We start from the raw sequence: 22,026 nt of genomic DNA, 5'->3' as shown, positions 1-22,026 counted from the left end.
AGTACGTAGCTGATAAGATTGACACACGGGGCTAGCAGAGGGTTAGGGAGAAATAATATGGGGAAATCCGGGACCGTCGACGCAGACGTTCCGAGAGTGCAGGATCCAGCTGTTTAGAGAGGGCCCGACTAGAGAGTGAGAGGGGGGGGACGATGCAGCAAAGAGGGGGCCGTTTCCTGACATTTCTTTCAGCCTCACCCGTCGTCACAACATCACCCCCGTCACAACATCACCTTCAGCTCGTTATCCACTTAGACCGTGCTCTGTTGATCCACTCTGCTTTCATCCGCTAAATCTCTCCACCTTCGCTCCGATTACCCTTCACCGGCCACATCTGACGTACCTGCCGACAACTACCTATCGTCAATTGGCATCGGTGACCAAATCCGCATAGCCGCTTCCCTATCGACAACACCACTTCCGCATACCAATCACCTCCCCCGACCACCCGCCTACGTCATCCTCCTCACAATGGTCCTCTACAGCTTCTACATCTTCGATCGGCACAGTAAGTAGTTCCCTGAACGTCATGCCGTGCACGCGCTGACCGCGTCCCCCAGCCGAGTGCATCTACTCGCGCCGCTGGACGCCCGCGCGCCCCTCGTCGTCGTCGTCCAAAGCCACGGCGCGCCCGCAATCCGGCACCTCGATTGCGTCCAACGGGGACGTCGTGGCCGCCGTGCGCAAAGGCATGTCGCACTCTGACGACGAGAAGCTCGTCTTTGGCCTCGTCTTCTCGCTGCGCAACCTCGTTACCAAGCTGGGCGGCGCCGACGACACCTTCCTCAGCTACCGCACCGGCGAGTACAAGCTGCACTACTACGAGACGCCCACGCGCATGAAGTTTGTCATGCTCACCGATACAAAGGTGATTAACCTGCGCCAGTACTTGCATCAGATCTGGGCCAATCTGTACGTCGAGTATGTGGTGAAGAATCCGCTGGCGCCTGTGGAGCATCCCGGTGGGATTGGGGTTGCGAATGAGCTGTTTGAGAGGGGTCTGGAAGCTTTTATCACGGCGGTGCTGCCGGTTTGAAGACGAAGGAGGGTAATACGTCAAGATTACACAGACGGCGAAAACGCACAACTAGGACACGGATTATGGCATGCGACAGCACCACGGGCTGAGAAAGGCAGGACAGGCAGGTTTTCTGTTACAACGCAGCCACGGTGTCCTCATCAACAGCAGCAAACCTCCACACAAGCCCAAAATTCCTGAACCCCAAAAACGTTTGCATGAAGAAGGCTGGCGCCAGAACGCTTCGACATTGCGAACGAACGACCCGACATGCATACAAGCTTCGAGCCGTGTCGGGAGTGGCCGCACTTTCCTTGTCAACCCCAGACGCTCGACTGGCCCCACATTCATGTACACAGCCTCACACCAAGACGCGACTAAGCAGCGCTACATGGGGATGCGCGTGGGCTCTTGGTCTAGACTCATGGTCGGATGTCTGGAAGAGTGATGGGGAGGAGGGGCATGTTGCGTTGCCGTCTAATAGATATTGAATATATCCTCACTTTTTTGACAGCTATGTCAATGCTGGTGTCTTGATTTTTTGCTCGGGTATATGTGTTGGATGGGAATGGGATTAACGATAGAATGTGACAACCATGGCCTGGAGTTTCGCGAGTGGTTCGAGACATGTATAGTGGTGTTGGGGCTCTTTTGGGAGCGGCCGGACCGAGGACTCATGCAGACATTTTGCTGCTCTTTTGGCGTAGAGGAACATTGGTGAAGAGTGGATCGTTGGGTGGCAAGGATGTCATTTGTTCATCTCTGCCCTTGTGTGCAGCGATGCGGATATGACTGAGCATATGTATAGTTTTTGGACTGTCGGTTTCACATGGTAATGTTTGGAAAAATATTCCTGGTTTGCTTCTTTCGATGAAGAAAGAGGTTCTACGAAAGAATAAGATAATGAGCGGGTTAAGAAAGAGGTACATGTTTTGTAGATCGTCTCGAAAGCACGGAGACATTAACGTTCAGTGTAGAATTCTTCGGTCTTCCTCTTCTCATAGTGAAGCCAGAATTCGATTTTGGTATTTGGTTCGGGAAATGGATGTGATAGCAGAGTGTGAGCTAGAGTGGCGATGACTTCTTTCGTGTAATTTTTGTTGAAAAATCAAAACGGGACGGCCATACTATCATTGTATGGGGGTTTTGGGTTTTTTCCTTGCCGCATGGCTCCTTCACGCTCAAGGTTTGGCGTTTTGAAGAAAAAAAGGTTGCTTGTTAGGAAGGTAAGAGAGGGAAGAATGGAAGCCTTTTATACGTCTGACACACTAATCTTAGATAGGCGATACCATGTTCTTCTCGGTGTCGATAGAGGAGACACCACGACTTATCCCTCCAGATGGACAGATGATGTATATACAAGCTTCGAGAAAGCCAGGTGCGCCCGAACGATCACGCACCCCAGACGGACACGCCCCACATCCGTGTATACAGCCTTACACCAAGTCTTGACTGCATGACTCTACGTCCAACACGCTTTTTGGTGCTTCAGATCATATCAAACACAGCCACAAACTGGACTATGTAGACTAAGCTGACTGCAAAAACCGCGTTGCAATGAAACATATCACGAATACTCACTCGGGCTATTGACGGCTGCTGCAATCATGCAACTTGAGAAAATGTACTCCAGGGCTGATCTTACCAACCCCTTCTTAGATGCCTTCGTGGCATGAGACTGCATGAAAAGTTATCGGATACGGGTTGATCAGCCTATCAGGCTAGTGAGCACGATCAGGGTGTCGAGCTGAGTATGCAGGTTGAGACCTACCAATAAGAACAACGTCGCAATGTCAGCTACTTAAACTATCCAGCCTGTCAGTATTCTTTCCATCTTACGTTTTTTCTTGACCAGCTCTGTTACAGCTTTCCGCGAACTCCTTTGCACACAGTTTTGATAGTATCGTTGGACTTATAATACTGTCACTTAACCCCTTTGCCTTCTAGTGCGCTTTAGTAGTTGACCATCTACAGCCTTGGATCGTCGCCACGCTGCTGCTCAAATCAACGCCATGGAAGAGAGAGGAATCCGTATTCTATGCCTCGACGGGGGCGGTGTCAAAGGCATTGTCTCTCTGGAAATGTTGAAACACATCATGGAAGACATACGTACGCAGGAGAATATTGAGAGACATGTTCCTAGGACCGCCAAGTCTAGACGAGCTGCCAGTTCTCGCTCATATGTCCCACCTGAAGAATTGAGACCTTGCGACTACTTCGATCTGATCTGCGGAACAAGTACTGGAGGTTTAATCGCTCTGATGCTGGGCAGACTAGGATATGTATGTATTTACAAGCTTTGACTACTACTCATCAACTCACTGACATCGCAGACCGTGGATCAAGCGATCGAGAAGTACAACACGCTCTCAAAAAAGATCTTCGGTAAGAAGTTACCATGGGTCGAGCGTTGGAACGCCACCTACGATGAAGCAGCTCTCGAAGAGTGCCTGAAGACGGTTATAAGAGAGTCTCCTTTTGAGCTGCAGGAGAATGCACCACTGAAAACAACCATCCCCACCACTGATCGCCCAGAAGTTAGAAGGACAGGTCGCAGACTTCAAGGCTGCAAAACATTCATCGTTTCGACAAATCTTGATAAGGAGTCTTCACGGCCGGTTATCTTAAGATCTTACGACATCCAAGGTATCGAAACTGAGCGTGCATCACCTTGTACGATCTGGCAAGCTGGACGTGCGACTTCTGCAGCCCCGACGTTCTTCAAACCCATCGAATTGGATGGCCAAAGCTTCAGTGACGGCGCAACTATAGCTAACAACCCGACCTACATCGCTATCATGGAGGCAAGCAAGATCTGGAGACCTGTTGATATCGATTGCATATTGAGTCTCGGAACAGGGCGTGAGGAAGACCACACTATGGCCAACGCTACTCTAGACATGCTGGGCCCAAGGGTAACATGGATCTGCGAACGAATGCTTTCCCGCTTCTTCTACTTTCGCCTTCAACTCGCCATCTACAGCCTGCATGCAATGACTGGTACTGAGGCGACGCACCACAATACCAGAATCATGGTCGATGCATATCGTGCTGATGCAGAGACTCCCAATGTCGACAGGAAGGAGGTGTACTTCCGACTCAATCCAGACATCAAGAGTGTGAAAGCAGGTTTGGACAGCGTTGGGAAGATGAGTGAACTCAGTGCAGTTGCCAAGAAGTATATGCGAGAACATCCCGATGCACGTACTGCCCGAGAGGCCATTAAGTTGAAGCTTGCTGGATCTCGTCAATTAAGGCCACCACCGCCAGTCAATGTTCGTCAAAGGTTCCCATCGATTGTAAGACTGTTGAGGTTTGCACCTACACTGAATGGCGATAATACATTCATCGCTGGGGAACCTAACACGAACTTGACACAGGACGAAGACGCCGACCAGCTGGAGTAGCACCTTGTCATCTAAGTACTAGAAAAGCGGCTGGAGATGCAGACATCGATTATGTCGATGGTAGTTTCGAGAACATATGCAGAATGTGCGGAATATACGAGTTGAATTTTCTTTGCGGACTGTGAATCTGGACAATCTTTTGAAACAGTGTGTTTTGTTGACACAGCGGCCAGAGACATGATGAAGTTCCATGTGTCTTTGTAGAAAAGAGGCGCGAGACATGTATTCGATGCTTGTACGCTTCGGAAGAGATGGCGTGAAACACAGACATACATAACCATCTTTGTCACTTCGGGAAGGAATGATGGATCGAGCTCAATGGGAAAGACGGAGCCTGAACATGATGGACAAGTCTAGACAAACCCAGCGTTTCTGATAAATGTAGCAAGGGACACCAAGAACTTGTCGCCGCTGATCTCACCAGTGTGGCTACCGCAATGATAAGGCTGTTGACGCATCATGACCCATGATAAAATTTCTTCCCTTCTCATCTGCAGGGTGTGTCTTGAGGATGTGCGAGACCGGCGTATGCTTGTACTTCCCGCCACGGTGATACTTTTCAGCGTCTTCTCCCAGCCATAGATGCCTCGGTCTCGATTTGCAATAATAGAAACCTATCAGGACGCGATATTGATCGTTTATCATTGTGATACAGAATTCGAATATTCATGCTGCAGAGTGATGATTCAGCGTGTCGAGGATTTTGAACATTCTTACACACATGTGCGTAGATGCCAGTGTTTGAGCATTTCTAGAGACCATGGAAGGATGGAATAGCTGTTTTGGTATCCGAGAAGATGTAGGTGGACAGCCGTGGCGCGATCATCTCGATCTGTTCGTGAGCCGTAAGACGGAAGGTCATGAGATAAAGCAAGAAGCAGGGCGATCGGTAGCTTCTATGAACAGCGTTGCCCGCTATCGGAGACGATTGAACATTCGCTAGATATTTGCGCCAAACACTAGTCGATCAAACGATCGCGTAAGGGTTCAGTGCTCGTTGTCTGACTCTTCCTCGGTATCTTCCTCTTCTTCTTCCTCACAACTATCGTCCGGCTCACAGTTATCTCGATGCTCATGCATTACAACACCTAGCTCTCTTCGTCCCTCTGCATATAGTGCCTCGTCTTCTTCTTTCAATTCTTTTGCAACTTCGCGCAGTGTTGGAATCATTACACCGGAGACGAAGTCTTGGAGTCTTCCACCAACAATGCTGTATTGTGAGACGAATATGGGAACTAGCTCTTCGAGGGTATCGCATAATATAGCATCTTCGTCCACTACACGTTCAAATTCCTTCGGAGAGTATCGCGGGTATGGTTGCATGTCGCAATCAGGGTTGTCCCTGTGCTGGATACGGCCGATATCGCAACATGTGTGTCTTAACTCCAGGTACGAGAATACGAAAAGGCGCATGTAACCACATATGAGTCGATGAAGCTTGAGGGTTCTTGCTGATCTGTCAACCCAGTTGGTCAAGTCAAGAAGAATGTCCGATTCGGCTTCCAAATGGGTACGCCCGGACCAGTACAACGGTAAATCCCTTCTTACTTTCCCTATCGGATATGCATCTTTGAATTGATCGCAGATGACGGAGAATTGTGAACAAGGTAACCTGGTCGTGAAGAGATCTTTCCAGAAGCATGTCAGAAAATCGCAGCCGGAGCCGCTGCATCCACATTCGCAATGGTCCAGAATTTCTTCTTCCACTAGCCACTGGAAGGCGTCGAACTCCCAGGTAACCTCCATAGGCGAATCTCTTTCTCTCTTCAAAATTGCAAAGCTGGATAGTAGATATTCCGCAGATTGCCAGCCCAACAAATGCGAAGCGGTGGTGTCCGATCCTGGCCAGGTTTCTCGTAGATCCGCCCCTTTTGAAATGAACCATCTAACAATCAGGTCTCGCTTGGTCAACGTCCCCCGCGTACCATCTTCCTTGCCCCTCTGCGTCAGGAAATACACTAGAGGTGAGTAAGAAGTTTCCATCCTACACCTGAAGTCCCTTCCGCTAATCTCACGAAAGCCATCATTTTCCTGCTTTTCGAGAATCTCAAGTCTCGTTGAACACCAGCAACCATCCTTGTAGTACAGGCTCTTTCTTTTTGGCCAATAGTGCTGTGGCACTATAACACCTTTGCTCAACAGCGCATAGAGAATGCATCTCACGTGCGCATCCGGTAGGTCGCTTCGAGCACTATCACAGCAGTACTCAATCTCGTGCTTTTCCGCTAAGAGACGAATCTCGTGTCTCAGACCCGAAAGATGTGAGAACATCTCATGAACTACATCATTGCTGTAGGCCGACTGAGAATAGCACCGATGGATATAAAGCACATCCTCCACGAAGCCAATGAATCTGAGCTGTCCCTGCTCAAGACTGGCTCTTTGTGATAGCCAAAGTTGCACCATCTCCGATCTAGCTGTACTGGCTGAGCTTTGGAGCAAGGTAAAGTACTTTTGTGGCAGGAGTTTCTCGTCTATATATGTCATCAAAGCGGCCTCGAGCATGAGTTTGCAGCCGTGTGTCCAACCTTGAATGGTAGCCAATTTGAAAGCGTATGCTACAGACCGGGTGTCCAGGCTCGAATGTCCAAATCGGCGAAGGCAATGCTGGAGCTGATGATCATTTCTTGACAGTATCGCCACTACCAAATCGCTTTCATCTAGTATCGGATCTGTGAATCTCTCAAACGAGAAGGCAGCAAAACTTGACGAGTAAAGGCTCGAGTTCGTCATGAATCGCAACGTGGGTCGAGTGATCTGCAAGCCGTGGTCGAACAATGCGTTTGGAAGCTGCATTTGATCGCACCAAGCGTGTGGAGGGGTGTATATCATCAGATGATCCAAGCCTGTACTATTGGTGGTGAGCTTCGTTCCATTGCCTCCATTCATCGATCGAAACAAGAACATGAAAGAAGCTTCCGTTATAAACTTACTATCCATAGTTGTCTCGTTCGAAGGCTAGAGTCGACATCCGAGGAAGAAGGGTCATAAGAAGGTAATGGAGATTCTTGGTGTAATTGGATTTGTCCTCGCCTGTTGAGACTTTTCTGCTCTCCCCGGCAATCCGGCCTATTTGCTATACTAATTCAGCTTGGTATCACAGCTTGGAAAAGCACTTCGTACGTACATGTAAAAGCGTACGTCCATTTGATAGGCGATCTCGTGCTGATGCTTGTCCACTCTGGAACATCATCAACAATTTATCGACCTCGCCACGAAACAACTCTTCTGATATGGTTGGGCTAGATCGGACAAGACTGCGGATGAACGAAAAAGCAGGTGAAGATCGAGGGACCACATGATAACACTCCAGACTATGTTTGATCGAGAAGCCAGCGCCATAGGCGAGTCTCAACGAAACTGAGACCTTTGATCCTAGAATGAGACTGCACAATGTAGCCCGAAGGTGCAGATCTGTCACTCCATTATGGAGAGGGGATAGACAACATTCAGGGTCGTGATAGGAAGTCCGGGTGAATGCAAGCGCAAGCCATCCTGATCGATAACTAAACGCGCTTCCCTGTGTTTGGCATGTACAAGTAACTTTTGCCAATCTCCGCTCCAATCTGTGGTTCTTTTGGTGAAGCGACCTTAGATTCATCATGTCTGTCTGAAGTGTAGAGTCTGTCGTCAAATCAACTTCGCCGAGCTTTGCTTCCTGCGCAGTGTCAGTCGAGCATGTTTGGAGGGACGTCGTGAGTACCAGGCGCTCAAGAGTAGATTGAAGTCGCGGCAGAGTCATAAGGGATTGCATCGTGTCTTGTAAGTGGTGTACGTCGGCATGGAGACTACGAAGGCTGTGCGCCGTAGCTGCGAACCCTGTTTCGACTACCCGTGAATGACCAGCGAGTTGAAGTCGTGTTTTGTCAAACACAACGTGCTGTAGTTGTAGACTGGAGTAATGTTGCGCCGCTTGATCCATAGACAGCTGTGTGAAACGCTGTCTGTTCTCTTCAGAGGCCAAGCGCTGTTGATCAATGACGAGCGCGAGTAGTGCAGTTTGTAGACTCTGCTGTATTGTACTCAGAACGCCTTTCCAATATTCTATCTCCGCCTCTTTGAATGGTAAAGCCATCCGCTTACCTAGCCTCTTCAAGCTTGACTTGATCCCGCCATCTGAGGCTTGATCGTCTGGTCTCAATTTCTTTCTGATTGTCACGATGGCATCTGCGCATGATGCGATACCTGTAAGAGTCGTCGATACTGACTGAGACCGATCAACTCTCCCAATGATGGTTTCCAGCAGTTCAAGTAGAGTTGAGAGCTCCTCCGTCTCCGCCATAATCTGTTCAGCCTTGTCTTTCGCTTCCTTCACACCGCTAACGTACCATTCTAGGCCCTTGCAAAGTTGGATGGCGAGAGAAACAACGCCGACGGCACTGCCAGTGATGGAAAACGGATCGGCCATGATAGAGATTGTCGCGCCAACCGTGACACGATTTGAAAAGTGATGAGGGAAGGAAGCGCGCGAAGAAGAAGCGGGACACAAGAAGGCAGCTGAGGCTGAGGCTAAGGCGCAGTGCATGCAGCCATACGGTGTTCAACCACTTATATCGATCCGCCACTGACAGGTGACAATACGCGTAAGCAGCCACTTCTTGTTGTATTTATCGTGTTACACGTTCGATCTACAGGTAACGAGCGACAGTTAGCCTCGTCTTAAGTTCTTGGCTGTGGTTATTTAGTTTTGTGCTATAATTTGATCCAGTAGGTGGGCAAAGACCTCACACTATGAGAAAGATAGAGCCACATTCCGGTATGACATGCTGGGATAGACTGTAGAAATTATTACGAGTGTATTGTTCCTGTACGCCTAAGTCTATATTGATAAGAAAAGTAAAGCGCTCAATGCTGCGCAGCCAGAGACCTATGCTCCTTATTCATACGCGGTGAGTCGTCTTCCTCATCATCGGAGTCAAGACCTTCCAACTCGAACTCCTCAGCATCTCTTACTCTACGGTCGACCCTGGTGTAGCCATTGATATGTCCATTCGCGTGACCGTTCGCTAGAGGTGCCTCGGCATCAGCCTTGTCGTCCTGGCCCCAAGCGTATACGGCGTAGAGATGGATAAGCATGTTGACGACTAGACACAAATTAGCTTGAGACAGTACTAAGGAGGTTTGAGAAGACTTACAAAGGAACAGCAAGAAAGCGATACTGTACAGAATCAGGACGTAGGACACATGCGTGACGTTTGCATCGGAAAGCAGTTTCATCTGCTCTTCAGTCGCACCCATAAACATGAAACCTCCAGCCATCAACAAGAAAGGTGTCAAGTATTGGAAGCTGTTCGGGTCTGAGCCGTCAGTCGCAACAGAAGCTCGGTCCTTGAGCACGAATGAGATCTCGATGATACGCGCGGCACCTGCAGCCATGAGGGTATAGCCAAAGATGGTATGGATCATAGTCGAAATGGGGAGGTGTTGCGGATGCGCGGACATGGCCCAGCCTGTCATCAGGATGATTATACCAGGAATGAGGTTTCGCTTCGGTTGTCCATTGCGCTTTCGGCTCAGCCAGACACCGACTAGGCCCGCAGCCCACCAGACGATGCCCATGGACGTGTGTTGAAGGTCGTTGTGCACCCATGGTCCTCCCCAGCGGTGTTCTGTGAATGTGTTGACGCAGCCCCACGCAGCAATGACGAGGGAATCGAAAAACTCTTGGCTCCTTCCAGTCCTCCGCAGCCACATTTGTCCAACCAGAAGCAGTATCAGGAGGATTATTCCGTATGCGATGAAAGCGCTTCCCATGATGAAGTGTGCCAAACATTGCCCGGTGTGGTCCGCTCTGCAGAAGCCAAGCGCAGTGATACCTCCAAAGAGGAATTGCACCCACGTCACCACAGGCATGGCCTTGCCGACGACGCCGTGCGCCTTTACTACCACATGCCGTATCTTTCCGTTTATGCCCTTTTCAAGGTGTAGCTTCAGGTAGATGCCCATGGCGACCTGGGATACCAACATGAGCATGATGACTGGTACGAACTGGGCATGGATGTTCTCGGTGAACTGTCTGCCTTTATGCCTGTGGCCGAGGAAGTAACCGATGATAGCGAGGACGGTTCCTATGGATTGGACGGGGACGTGCCATTTAGATCGTATTATCTGGGCAGGCCGTCAGCATGTGTGGCAAAGTTTCTTTAAAATACGGAGCCACATACCCCCAGCACCATACCAGTGGGAAAGATGATGCCCCATGCCAAGGATTGGATCAAGATGTGCGTCCATAGTATTGAGTCCTAAAACAACCGTCAGTCATTCTGCGCTGACAGCGGGTATTCGCCCTGGCGGTGTGTCAACGCACGATTGGGTCAGGTGATATAGCCTCGCCGTCTGGAATAGCATCCATATCGTGGTCGTGAGCCTTGACTACTGCGGTATAAAGAAGCGCCACTAGGGCTGCTCTTCTTGTATTGAGAGCCATGTTGCCGGAGGCCCTTGTGGAGAATGGTGAGTGTCGCTGCAGCTCCGAACAGGTGATTATCGTCGTCGTCTGCTGCGTTGAGAGTTTCAGGATAGCATCAGGGCGCGTGCTAGGGCAGGGACGAATGGGCGGTCGAGCGTGTTTGTTGTTTCCCTTGCAGCAGCAGTCGTCGCAATCCCGTGATTACGTTAACAATTCCGCCACACTCCGGCGGATGCGATCAACACCATCATCTCCGACACCAACGCCGAACTGCAGCTTCACCTTCACCACTCGCGACATGGCTATCGAGAAGGGCGCCACCGAAATCGCGGATTCTGAAGATGATCCGATGACGTCGTCACCTGGTGTTGTTCCGGATGAAGCTGCGGACAAGCTTTGCGCAATGGCACGCGTTCCGTACCAAGAGCGACAAGATGCGTTGCACAGGGCAGATTGCCTCCACCAAGCATTTGCACAACGCAATGCCAACGCAGCTTCATGCTCAGCTGAAGGCTTGGGCGGCGATCGCGACGATGCTCAAATTGACGACGCGTCGAAAATTGATCAAACTAACACGACACTTCAAGACCCCAATACAGTGCAAGAGGAAGGAGCGGTTAACGAGTTGAGCCACCACGACCTGAGCTCGCATTCAGAACTGCGTTCATCAAATTCAGCATCCATGACTGGAGCCATATCAGATGAGTCTAATGTGATGTTGGTGCAAGCCTTACCAAAGATGGAGTCACAGCCTGGTGAGGAAGTACCAGCTCGAAAAGCAGATACCGACATCCAACAAGACAGAAGTAATCAGACAACCAAGGACGAACCTGCCAAACAAAGCGATATGAGAGCCGTAGAGAGCGCAGTGGTGAAAGATGTGGAAAATAATTCCGAAGCCGACTATCAAGAACAGCCCTGTATCGCAAGTAGTAACAGTCTCGCCAGAAATGAGCAGGCAGCAACCGAGAGCATCCATCCTATTATACTTGATACGCAGTCAAAGACGCCGAATACCATTGAGCAGCACCCGTCGGATGCCAGCGTGGACGTGGAAGTATCCGATGGGTTTAGGCCACTGTCGCAAGGTTACACGGCGCATGGCAGTCTGTTCCAAGAGTCAAGCAATAATGGCAGCCAAGTTGCAGGCCAATTTTCAGCATACGAATACCCGAACGAGAATGCAGTCTGTCTTAGGCCCATGCTCATCCACTTCACTCGCTCACATTCATAGGCTCACACCCCAATTGCCTCTACGGCAACATCCATAGGGACAACTTCGGTCGATTCTGCAGCGGACGCGTCAGTTGACAGAGTCGGCAATCATGTAGTCCCAAACCTTTCCTTGGGCGCCGAGCAACATGATGCCCAAAGCCCAGGAACCACGCTCTGTAACTCGCAGATAGATACCGACACTAGCGGAACTGCCATGAGCGCCAGAGAGACTAGCCCAATGATCGACCACAAACAAACTTTGCTAAGGGATTCCACGGAACAACATCTAGCCGTGGCAGAAACGGCCTTGTCGAGAAAGAGCGCCGACGAAGATTCGGTGGCTAGTTCACCAATTACTGAACCAGCTACTTATGATCAATCGCACACTGGCGCGCGTTACATGACCTCACTTCCACAAACATCTCCATTGAAGACGTCCCAGGAAACCACTCTCGACGAGATGAGAGCACAAAAGGCTGCGCTTCTAGCTTCTCTCGGTGCTCTTCCAGCCATCCAAGTGCTCATAGAAGAACACGCTCTTTCAGACGCCGAACTAGACGATGCAAACGACGTACCTACCAAAACTGACATCATGGCAGCCGCAAACAAGATAGTCAGAGAACATATCAAGTTACTGCATGAATACAACGAACTGAAAGACATGGGCCAGGGATTGATGGGTCTTATTGCAGATCAGCGGGGCGCGCGGATCGTGGAAGTGCAGGAAGAGTTTGGCATCGATGCAGCGGATTGATCATCAACACCAAGGAGATAAACGGGAATAATAAGGCCGTCGATAGCGGCATGGACTAGCCTTGAGAGACATTTGACAGACACGGGATGGCAGTGTCAAATAAACCTTATACTGTAGGTACTTCCATTTTTGCTCCATATTCAATCTGCCATCTTCAACCTACTCAAGAGTGCTTCCTTGCTTAGTGTGATAACCCGCAGACGCGCCGCGCCAGACTGGGACCTTCGACTCGCCCAAGTCGCCAGCAGCAGCTCATGCCGCTCTTTCAAGTAAACCTTAGCGGCGCTGCTTGGCCTTGACACATCAGTCGGCGAATGTCGATTACGAACAACACGATAAGCCACGAACTGCACAATACGGGACGGCGAGCGCACACTCAGTTCATTCTCCAGATCTGGACCGGGCCTTCGACGCCATGTGTTCCGGTAGCGAGAACGCCTGCGCACGGTCTTGGAGCCGGTTCGCAGGGACGCGTTTGGCCAGACTGCCGGAAACCGGAGAGACGCCGATTGGAAAGGAAGGATTTTCGAAGATTGGACTTCACCAGGAAGAGCGCCATACACGTTGATTTTTCGACCTTTGTTGCGACGACCTTCTCTCGCAGCATCGGAAAATTGTAGGATTACGATCAGCTGAGCCAAAGTCATCATTCGATGTTCCATGACTCTGCCCACATTGCCAGCTCGGTTAACATCGGCCACCAGCACCGCAGCAGGATATTGGACTGCACACATCGTCTTGTATTATTGCGGGTCTTCTTCGGTCGTTTTCACTCATGTAGTCAGGGGCCGCTGCGGAGGCTAAGATCGTACCCCGAATACACCAGCAGAGACGACCCCATGCTTCGAGATGGTCTCAAGCGGGTGTCAGTACCTGACGCGTACCAGCTCCGTGTCAGCCATCGGTGAAGGACGGATCGGGCATCTCGACGCCCAAAATTACGCAACGTCTGTAGGTCGGCGACGTTGAACCAATGCTGTACGTCCGCCTAACAGGTCAACTGACGAAGTGGCGGTGCAGAGTCTGCTCCTTGCCGAGCATACAGTGGAGTCGCATGTCGTGCATTCATGCACATCGTGTCAACGGTCTCCTACAGGTTCGAAGATCCGCGGACCCACGTAGGAACACACCCTTGGGAAGATCCCAGAAATCCCAGTCTTCGGATTTATTATTGCGACATGTATGTTTACCATGCCTTGGTTCAGCATGACTTGTAAGTCACCACGGTGGCAATTCGCATTTGGACGTCCAGAACAGACGATAGCGGTGCCTGGAAACCACCAAGCACATGAACCGTATGACGCCTTGAGTATACATTACCCGTGTCTAATTTCAGGGTTAAGATGACACTCACTTTCGGATAGCAAGCTCATACATCTAACTTCCGCGTGGCACTCTGGATGTCAGAAGCTAGAGTTCATAGTGTCCCGCTCGCCGATACCAAGCAAGGGTTCTGCTCCACTTTGCAATGCAGCTCTAGTCGCAAACACAACCGAGGGTCCTTTGGGACACCAAATTACTAGTGAATGGCGTCGAACCGCGGTGATTGGCAGTTAGAAGAAGTGCAGGATAACCAAGGCCCTCGCTAAGCTGACAGCTCCGCGGTGCATGCCGTCCCGTCCACTAACACTCTCCCACTGCTAGTCAGTTACCCATGATGAACCTATCGGCGATTGCAAAGCGCTCTTCTCGAACGGGGCATGTCTCCTTTCTGTACCAGCGACGATATATGGTCGTTTTGAAGACCCTGAATCCTTCCCGTCTGGGACCTTCTTGACCGAACTCCTCCTTCCCCAACTTTCGGCGTTACTTTTACCACACACCATGTCGGCATCCGTACAGGACTTCCAGCTTGCCGCTTTGGCCGCCGGCTTCACAATCGGGTTTGGGTTCTTGACAGTATGGGAGGCTGTCAAGCAGACACGGAGGAACCACAGCCCGCTACGATCTGCCTACATCTACATGATATGGGGTGAGATTTTTGTCAACGTGGTTATTGGCATCATCGGATGGCTGTTCTTGAACGACAGGCTCGGGCCAACGTAAGTTGTCTAGAAGACTGTACACTACAGGACGTCTTTGCTAACGAAGAGCCACCAGTGTTCCAGTCCTATTCTTCATTCTGTTCTTCTGGGTCTTCGAGGTCCAGCTGCTTATGCAAATTATCATCAACCGTATCGCTCTCATCGCAGAACACCGGAGTACCATCCGTAACCTAAAATGGGGCACGGTGGTACTCATCACTACCATCAACATCGCCGTCTTCTGTATCTGGATTCCATCTCACACCGTCCCTCCGATCAGCGAGACATACGTCAAGATCAACAATGTCTGGGACAAGATCAGCAAGGTCCTTATCCTAATCGTCGACGCCGGCTTGAACTGGTACTTCCTTCGAACCGTCAAGATCAGGCTAGTGGAACAACACGGTCTCACCAAATACGCGCCCCTCGTAGGCTTCAACGGCAAGCTCATGGTCGTATCCATCGCCATGGACGCCCTCCTCATCGGTCTCATGTTCCTCAAGAACCAAGTCGTATACATCCAATTCCACCCCGTCGTCTACATTGTCAAGCTCAACATTGAAATGTCCATGGCCTCCCTCGTCGTCCGCCTCGCCCAAGGAAAACAAAGCGACATGGGCCCCGAAGAGTTCCACAGCTCTTCTGGCCCGGACTCGCACTCCCGATCCGCCGTACTCTCGCACCAGCCAAACTCCATGCACTTGACTAACCGGTCCAAGCGCAATACGACAAACGTGCGCAGCCCGGGACTCAGCAAGATCGACAGCGACGATAGCTTGGATCTGGGTGGCATTCAGTGTACCACGGATCTGCGCATCACGCATGAGGATCGGAAAGATTACGTGGACAGGAAGGACTTTGTGGAGGGCAGCTCGAGGAGTAGTAATGACGCGCCGGCGCTGAGTGTATTTGGGGATGAGACACCGTTGCATAAGCAGGGGATGAGGGTACAAGAGAGGGAGGTGTAGAGCGCTTTTTTCTCTCTTATGTTTTTTTTCATGTTTGCGTGAGTCGTGTTTAATTAATGATACCCGTGGATATGTAATCACAATTGGTAACTACAAAGACCGAATTCAAGACAATGTGTACGTCAAAAGTGTCCTCTCTGCAAGCTTATGAAGCGGGCGTTTACTTCATCTATCCGGGACTTTGAACTCAATCCTCTATGCTTCGGCAATGAACTGATTGGATATCATACTGATCTCAACGCGCGTGTGCTGTCGCTGCCCTCACCCCAGCGCTGACTTCGCAAACGAATGCCAACTTCTTCATCGACCTTGCTTGACGTACTGCCGGGGTTTGATCCACAGGCAGCATGCACAGTCATGTGTGTATATGGATCTCGCCCCACCTCCACACTCCAACGGCTATGGCCCCCACTCGTTCGCAGAGAACCAGCCTACCACCACTACGACCAACACCACGCGACACGGTTCTACCTGATCATTCCGACCGGCACTGCGATAACGAGCTGCCATCTAAGCAAGTTCCTTGCGTTTGTGATGTTGACGAAAGAGACTGATCTTGGCCGGCATAGGTATCATACACCGAGTTGGCGATGTATAGCATTATCAGATAACATAGTAGGAGCTTACTGGCCAACTTTCGACACGTGGGAGAGGGGAGGTCTTCCCAAAATGTACTACTCCCAATCTTCGAAACCGATGTCGCAGTTTGTTGTCAATTTCAACTTGGTCCACCCTGGTCAGGGCTATGCAGTCACTGTGTCTAAAACCCGAACCGTAGTATGAGAATCCGTAAGCCAGCAGGACGACCTCTCTCCATTCTGTTGTCTGTTCTCGAGCGTCGAGGTACACTGTCAACTGAGGATCCTGAGGATCATCGCTGCCATCTCGAAACCATCTAAGCTCGCTCAGGTCTTCTTGTAGTTCCTTATCTTCCTGTTGCCTCCCATCTTGTCTTGTGTATCGCCATTCAATACTAAAAGCAGGACCTCTGATATGAAGCGCGGCACTACGCACCGCTCCATAGAGAGCTTCAGCATTCTCGAGCATGTACTCAATCGAAAAAATCTCGCACAGGTAGTCATAGGTGATAGGGTGTTCGACTTGCCCATCAATCGATATCCATGACCAGGACGGAGCTCGATACTCGACTGGTCTATCGGTAGCCATATGTCGCTTCATCCAGAACAAGCTCGCAGGCATCATGTTCTCCCAAATACCTGCTATATATCGTCCTGGTATTAAATTTCCAAACCTCTCAGCGATTCCAGACATAGCAAGGATCCTGTCTTCTGATACTGTCACCGACCGCCAGCTGTAAGATTCAATGATTGCATACCAGGAATCACGGACGAGCTCTTCGTTCAGTCGCCCGGATGGATATCTTGGATTTACCGAGAAGAACATAGCTGCGTTGATGAAGCTACTGCTGTAGACAGACTCTGCTTCTTTGGACCCAAAAGGGCCCTTGCCTGCCCAGCCCGCACCTTCGTGGTCGGAGGGAAGACCCGCGCGGGAGCGGTAGCTGTAGCTGGCGCCCCAGCCATCTCTGTGACCATCAACTTCTCGTCGACAAAGCCACTCTGTCGACCAAGTGCCAATAACGAGTCGGCGACGAGAAAGGAGGTATTCTTGCAAAGTCCATCCTCGTGTGTTTACAGCCGAACTTTCCTCTCGTTTTGACGCATCAGCAAATGATAAAGTAAGACGCTGTGTTTGGCCATCTTTTGCTCGATATTGTATAGAGCTAGTTCCAGATGGCAGAGTCCTGGGATGCAGAAAGCCCTCGGTTACTTTATCGCCCCTCTTATTGACTACTGTCAATGCCGCATGAGCATAGACCTTCGTCATCTGACTGATTTCAGCCTCCTTATCCTCCTTGCTATCCTGAATGATGCACATCGAATCGATCCAGATGTAGTGAAAACCCAGGACCTGGGCCGTTTTTGCAGCATCCTGAATAGTTCTTGGTAGAGATTCCCAAGTAATTTTCTTCTTATAAAGACCGTGGTTCTCTTGTGTCAGCTTGTTCGGTTGATCCCCACCCCAGCAATAACTCAGGGCCACATATCTTGACATGTCATACTCTTCCACATCGTCGCTACAAACCATTGTTAACTGTAGCTGGTCTGGAGGGCCTGATATCTTGATCAGGCGAGTGGGAGTATACGCGCACTCGCTCAATGAGCAGATCTTGTGGTAGCCGTCCCGCTCGTCTTCACAATGCTTCAGCCACTCACGCACATTCGTGACCGTGCGAGCTGACAGTGGATTATGAGCAATTGACTTATTGATCATCACTTTCTCACCAAGATCAGCTCCTGAATTTGTCAGCGGTGTTGCCTTTTCCAACTCGAGGTGGCGTTTCTTGTATCAGTCCGCGAGACTCTTACCTGAAGTATCACTTAAGATACAGCATATGTATAAGGAACCTCCCGCACTCCCAGCAGTGACAAAGCAGCGACTCACATTCCTACCCTCGAGGATGTTATCTTGGTAATGCAAGCTTTGTAGACATATCAAGGGATCAATGATCATGCCATGGAAATCTGTCAGACGAGTGTACAACTGGACCGCATCAGGATTTGCGTCTCTGTGCATTTTGTACTCTATTTCGTCTTTGAGGTATTGCGAAAAGTCACACCCAGCGTTAGCTTTGAGCCTGAGGTCCATCAAAGAGAGACCCAAGCGATATCGGTTCTCATCAGTAAAGTGTAGATTATCGAATGGATCTTCTGGTGGGCCAATAATAGATATATGTATCTTTTCCAGTCTTCCTGGAAATACTATATCCACACAATGTGCACATGTGTGGGCAGGGGGCGAAATGATTTCCTTCATATTTGATCTTGATGTTCGTTTGGTGCCCGTGCTACCGATGCTTGTGTCGATTCTGGTAAGGCTGATGGTGCAACTTCAGTCTCAACAGACCTGGAAAACCACTATGTCGAATATCGTTGAGCTCGTTGGCCAGATAAAAGACCGTCACTCGGTGAAAGAAATCCTGCTGGAGCAGTTACGATGTGGGATGCGATGTGATAAGTTAAAGTGCTGACCAGGCTGAGTCATGACAGCGCATACCGCCACCGTGTCACGTGGCCATGATGCGGGGTTTGTAAGATGATAAATAGCCCTGTAAGTCTGCATAGGGGCAACAAACCCATGCCACATGACGTCTCTGTCTTGGGTTTATGCGCAAGATAACAGTGCTGCAGATGTTGTGACCATCCGAAAGATTGCGCTCACGTCCTTCACTGTATACCTATCCAGATAGAATTTACTAGAAGCTCAAGAAGACACTGATGCGTCAAATCCCAGCCGCGAGCCGACGGTGCTCTTCTCGTTCAAAAACACATTAGACGAGTGACGTCGAGAGGTATACGATGAACTTGGTCGAGTGTCTTCTCACTAAAAGTCTGCCTTCGATACAACCAAGAAACCCGCAATCGGATACTCAAAGCACAAAATCAATAGCTGTCTCATTATAGACCTGAGGCCTTCGCGGCCCTTGACGCGACAACCCTCTTCTTTTCCGCCATCGAGGGACGCGCTCATCATGTTACTCCTGCTGTCGAGCCCAGACTCGGCACTAAATTCGCAGCCATGGGTCCTGAACTCTGTCGGATCAGATCTCGCAATCAGAATTACTCTGAAAATGTGAAGAAGATACAAGTGATTGCGTCAAACCCTCGGCTACTTACAAAGAGCACGAAATCATCTCAACACTCCATACTGTTCGTCGCTCATCGGCAGCCTGTTTGTGGTTTTCGGACTTGTAGACAAGATTCCAATGTATCGCATGCATAAGTATCTCCATCATTCTTTGGCTTTCGTCATGGAAAGGGGATGTCGTGCCTCTCTAGTGAAAGAAATTCATGCAGGCCAAGACCCGAGTTTAGAAACCCACAAAGGATGAAGTGTAGAGAAGAAGAAGAAGAAGAAGAAGAAGAAGAAGAAGAAGAAGAAGAAGAAGAAGAGGGGCTAATTGTAGCTTGTACATGTAATCACTAATGGGAAACTAGCGCCCATCGATAGAGTACAAGATCAACCTTTTACTATGTCTGGGAGTCTGACCTTTTGGGTGTATACGGACATCTCGCACACGCGCTCCGATGCTCGACATCCGGCTACACTACACCACCCCATTCATTTGCTGACTCCTCCCACTCTCTCTCTCTCTCTACCCAGCCCTTCCACATCTCAAATCTGTTCCCCTCCCTTAGAACGTATTACACTGCGCGCCATCACTCGTCGCAGGGTTACCGCTACTAGCTCTGCAGCAATTGGCATACGAGTTGGAAAACTCTGCGGTCGACCACCCAGACGTATAGTAAGCGCAGAAACCTCCCGACTCAACATTTCCCGTAACACGCGTGCCATCAGACAAAGTAATCCGGCTCCGGCAGCAATCGTCAGAAATATTGTTTACTCGTCCAGCTGGTGTGCACCTGCATCGGTAATTGGCCTACGTAGGGCTGTCAGCTTATTTCGTGGATGGAAGGACAGATTTATGTACCTGGGCGACAGTTGCCAGAAGAGCGCAGGTAAGAGCTGATACGAGTTTCATTGTAGAAATGGAAAGCCGGAAAGGTTGAAGGGCTAGAATGAAGGCAGAGTAAAGTGATAGGACAGTCTTAAATGCTCAAGGGCGTAATGATGAAGTCAGATTTGGCTGCAGTACTGGTGGACTCTGCAAAGGACGTAGGTGCCGTTTATATAGGAAGTTCCTTTACTTTGTGCTGCCCCGTCTCTACATCGGTACTTCCGCTGTCATCGTAGCACGTGCTGTCTTACAGCCTCATCTAATATTCGCTCCTACTTCCCTGTTACTTCCTGAGTGGGACTTGCATACTTGTTCTTACTGGTTGTATATTGCTTACGCTTAGTAAACAATATTTACCTAGGTAGGCTTAGCAATTGTACCATCCCAATTGCGCTTCCAAACTCACGCCTGTTTTATGGGTACTGCTTACCTTCCAAACCTTTGTAAATGAACGGCAGATATGATATGTATATGTAAGATCACGCTAGGAGTGCTAAAACATGCTGACATAATTTCCCTTCTTGGGTTGGACCTATCATGTTTAGTTCGCGCTCCGACTCGATGCTATGCTCGGCATGAATGTCCATGTACTGACATACAAACATCGTGCGAGCCGCTTCATGTCTGCCTGCTGGTAAAACCAGTGCCTAAGCATCGTTCCGAACCTAGTCTGGTGCCGGATGGTCGCCGGCGAGGCGTAGCCGATCAAATTGCAAGCCATGATGGTCTTAGAGAGGCTGACATGTTGAGCCTGGGCTAAGCGTGTATCGACTGTGTCAACCACCGTGTGTCTAATGCTCTAGTAATCAAGTTCGTAGCAACTTGGACGTGTCCTATATCGTTTGTTCAAGTCTTGGCCGGACTCTTCCACCCAACCTGTTGCTTCGTTTTGCAATACTCTACCCACCCTCTGCCGTCTCTTATCATTCGGATTTGTCGAATTCGGATTTGTCGAATTTGCTGTCTTGGACGACTGATTTGTTTTCTTCTTGAGAGCTAAGGGCTAAATGCTGACCGTCGAGCCTATTTGCGCTCTGAGCGCAATTTGGCGGTGACCTTCTTCCGGGCATCCCGGACGGCACCAAAACGAGTTCTGAGATAAATCGAGCCTGCGCTGTACCGGAGGTGCACCAGTCACAAGACTTTGCCTGTCAATGTCTCGTCCCCTATCTTGATAGCGCTCCAAGGCATAGGGTGGACAGGCGCCTAGTCATGTATCGTTTGAACTACTATGGGCGAACGCCTATCCTACTCATGCATCCAGATATAGGAATTTTTGACAGTTATTGGGACAGGTTTCAGCAAGGTTCTTGTGCTCTAAAATTTCACCTCGTTATGTTTATTGATTGATCAAGATAATGTGAGTCTGGGCGCATGTTTTATGCACGAAGATCCAAGCAGACATGTGGATATTGAGTGCTTTTGGTATTTGAAGTTTTCGATGTTGGCGAAGGAACCAGCGTACCGACTTTGTGGCTTTTATACCAATTCCAGAACCAGAAGAATGCTCCATCGGTCACTGTGCCTATGGACTCGGCGAAGGAAGAACATGTGCTCGTTTCGGTGGTTTTCACAAAATTGCAAATATCCTAGGGTTATTGTGCAATCTTCTGGCAAAAGAGGAGAATAAGCTCTATGTGGAAAGGTGCTCTGCTGGAGTAGCGGTTCTCGTAGATGTGGCGGAACCGATC

The 22,026-nt window shown here is 49.8% G+C and overlaps 8 protein-coding genes across 8 annotated transcripts; 4 read left to right on the top strand and 4 right to left on the bottom strand.

Annotated features, from left to right (window-relative positions):
- Positions 1–471: 471 nt before the first annotated feature.
- Positions 472–1,036, top strand: AA0111_g12274 (hypothetical protein; the record flags this gene model as incomplete). The annotated part of the gene is made up of 2 exons (XM_028646234.1): positions 472–508; positions 561–1,036. The coding sequence occupies 2 exons, from the start codon at positions 472–474 to the stop codon at positions 1,034–1,036; spliced, it is 513 nt and encodes a 170-aa protein (XP_028500132.1).
- Positions 1,037–3,030: 1,994 nt separating this feature from the next.
- Positions 3,031–4,425, top strand: AA0111_g12273 (hypothetical protein; the record flags this gene model as incomplete). The annotated part of the gene is made up of 2 exons (XM_028646233.1): positions 3,031–3,300; positions 3,352–4,425. 2 exons carry the CDS (start codon positions 3,031–3,033, stop codon positions 4,423–4,425), a joined length of 1,344 nt encoding a protein of 447 aa, XP_028500135.1.
- Positions 4,426–5,412: 987 nt separating this feature from the next.
- AA0111_g12272 (hypothetical protein) lies at positions 5,413–5,748 on the bottom strand (the record flags this gene model as incomplete). The annotated part of the gene is made up of 1 exon (XM_028646232.1): positions 5,413–5,748. One exon carries the CDS (start codon positions 5,746–5,748, stop codon positions 5,413–5,415), a length of 336 nt encoding a protein of 111 aa, XP_028500128.1.
- A 3,522-nt stretch (positions 5,749–9,270) lies between these two features.
- AA0111_g12271 (hypothetical protein) lies at positions 9,271–10,852 on the bottom strand (the record flags this gene model as incomplete). The annotated part of the gene is made up of 4 exons (XM_028646231.1): positions 9,271–9,509; positions 9,561–10,533; positions 10,590–10,667; positions 10,733–10,852. 4 exons carry the CDS (start codon positions 10,850–10,852, stop codon positions 9,271–9,273), a joined length of 1,410 nt encoding a protein of 469 aa, XP_028500129.1.
- Positions 10,853–11,132: 280 nt separating this feature from the next.
- AA0111_g12270 (hypothetical protein) lies at positions 11,133–12,803 on the top strand (the record flags this gene model as incomplete). The annotated part of the gene is made up of 2 exons (XM_028646230.1): positions 11,133–12,020; positions 12,069–12,803. 2 exons carry the CDS (start codon positions 11,133–11,135, stop codon positions 12,801–12,803), a joined length of 1,623 nt encoding a protein of 540 aa, XP_028500130.1.
- Positions 12,804–14,627: 1,824 nt separating this feature from the next.
- On the top strand, positions 14,628–15,795 carry AA0111_g12269 (hypothetical protein; the record flags this gene model as incomplete). Its single annotated transcript, XM_028646228.1, has 2 exons — positions 14,628–14,845; positions 14,904–15,795. The coding sequence occupies 2 exons, from the start codon at positions 14,628–14,630 to the stop codon at positions 15,793–15,795; spliced, it is 1,110 nt and encodes a 369-aa protein (XP_028500139.1).
- Positions 15,796–16,398: 603 nt separating this feature from the next.
- On the bottom strand, positions 16,399–17,904 carry AA0111_g12268 (hypothetical protein; the record flags this gene model as incomplete). The annotated part of the gene is made up of 1 exon (XM_028646227.1): positions 16,399–17,904. One exon carries the CDS (start codon positions 17,902–17,904, stop codon positions 16,399–16,401), a length of 1,506 nt encoding a protein of 501 aa, XP_028500138.1.
- Positions 17,905–20,011: 2,107 nt separating this feature from the next.
- Positions 20,012–20,359, bottom strand: AA0111_g12267 (hypothetical protein; the record flags this gene model as incomplete). The annotated part of the gene is made up of 2 exons (XM_028646226.1): positions 20,012–20,257; positions 20,309–20,359. 2 exons carry the CDS (start codon positions 20,357–20,359, stop codon positions 20,012–20,014), a joined length of 297 nt encoding a protein of 98 aa, XP_028500142.1.
- Positions 20,360–22,026: the final 1,667 nt, after the last annotated feature.

Source organism: Alternaria arborescens (assembly GCF_004154835.1).
Source record: "Alternaria arborescens strain FERA 675 chromosome Unknown contig_72, whole genome shotgun sequence".
Classification (NCBI taxonomy): domain Eukaryota; kingdom Fungi; phylum Ascomycota; class Dothideomycetes; order Pleosporales; family Pleosporaceae; genus Alternaria; species Alternaria arborescens.
This window is presented reverse-complemented; position numbering and strand designations above follow the sequence as displayed.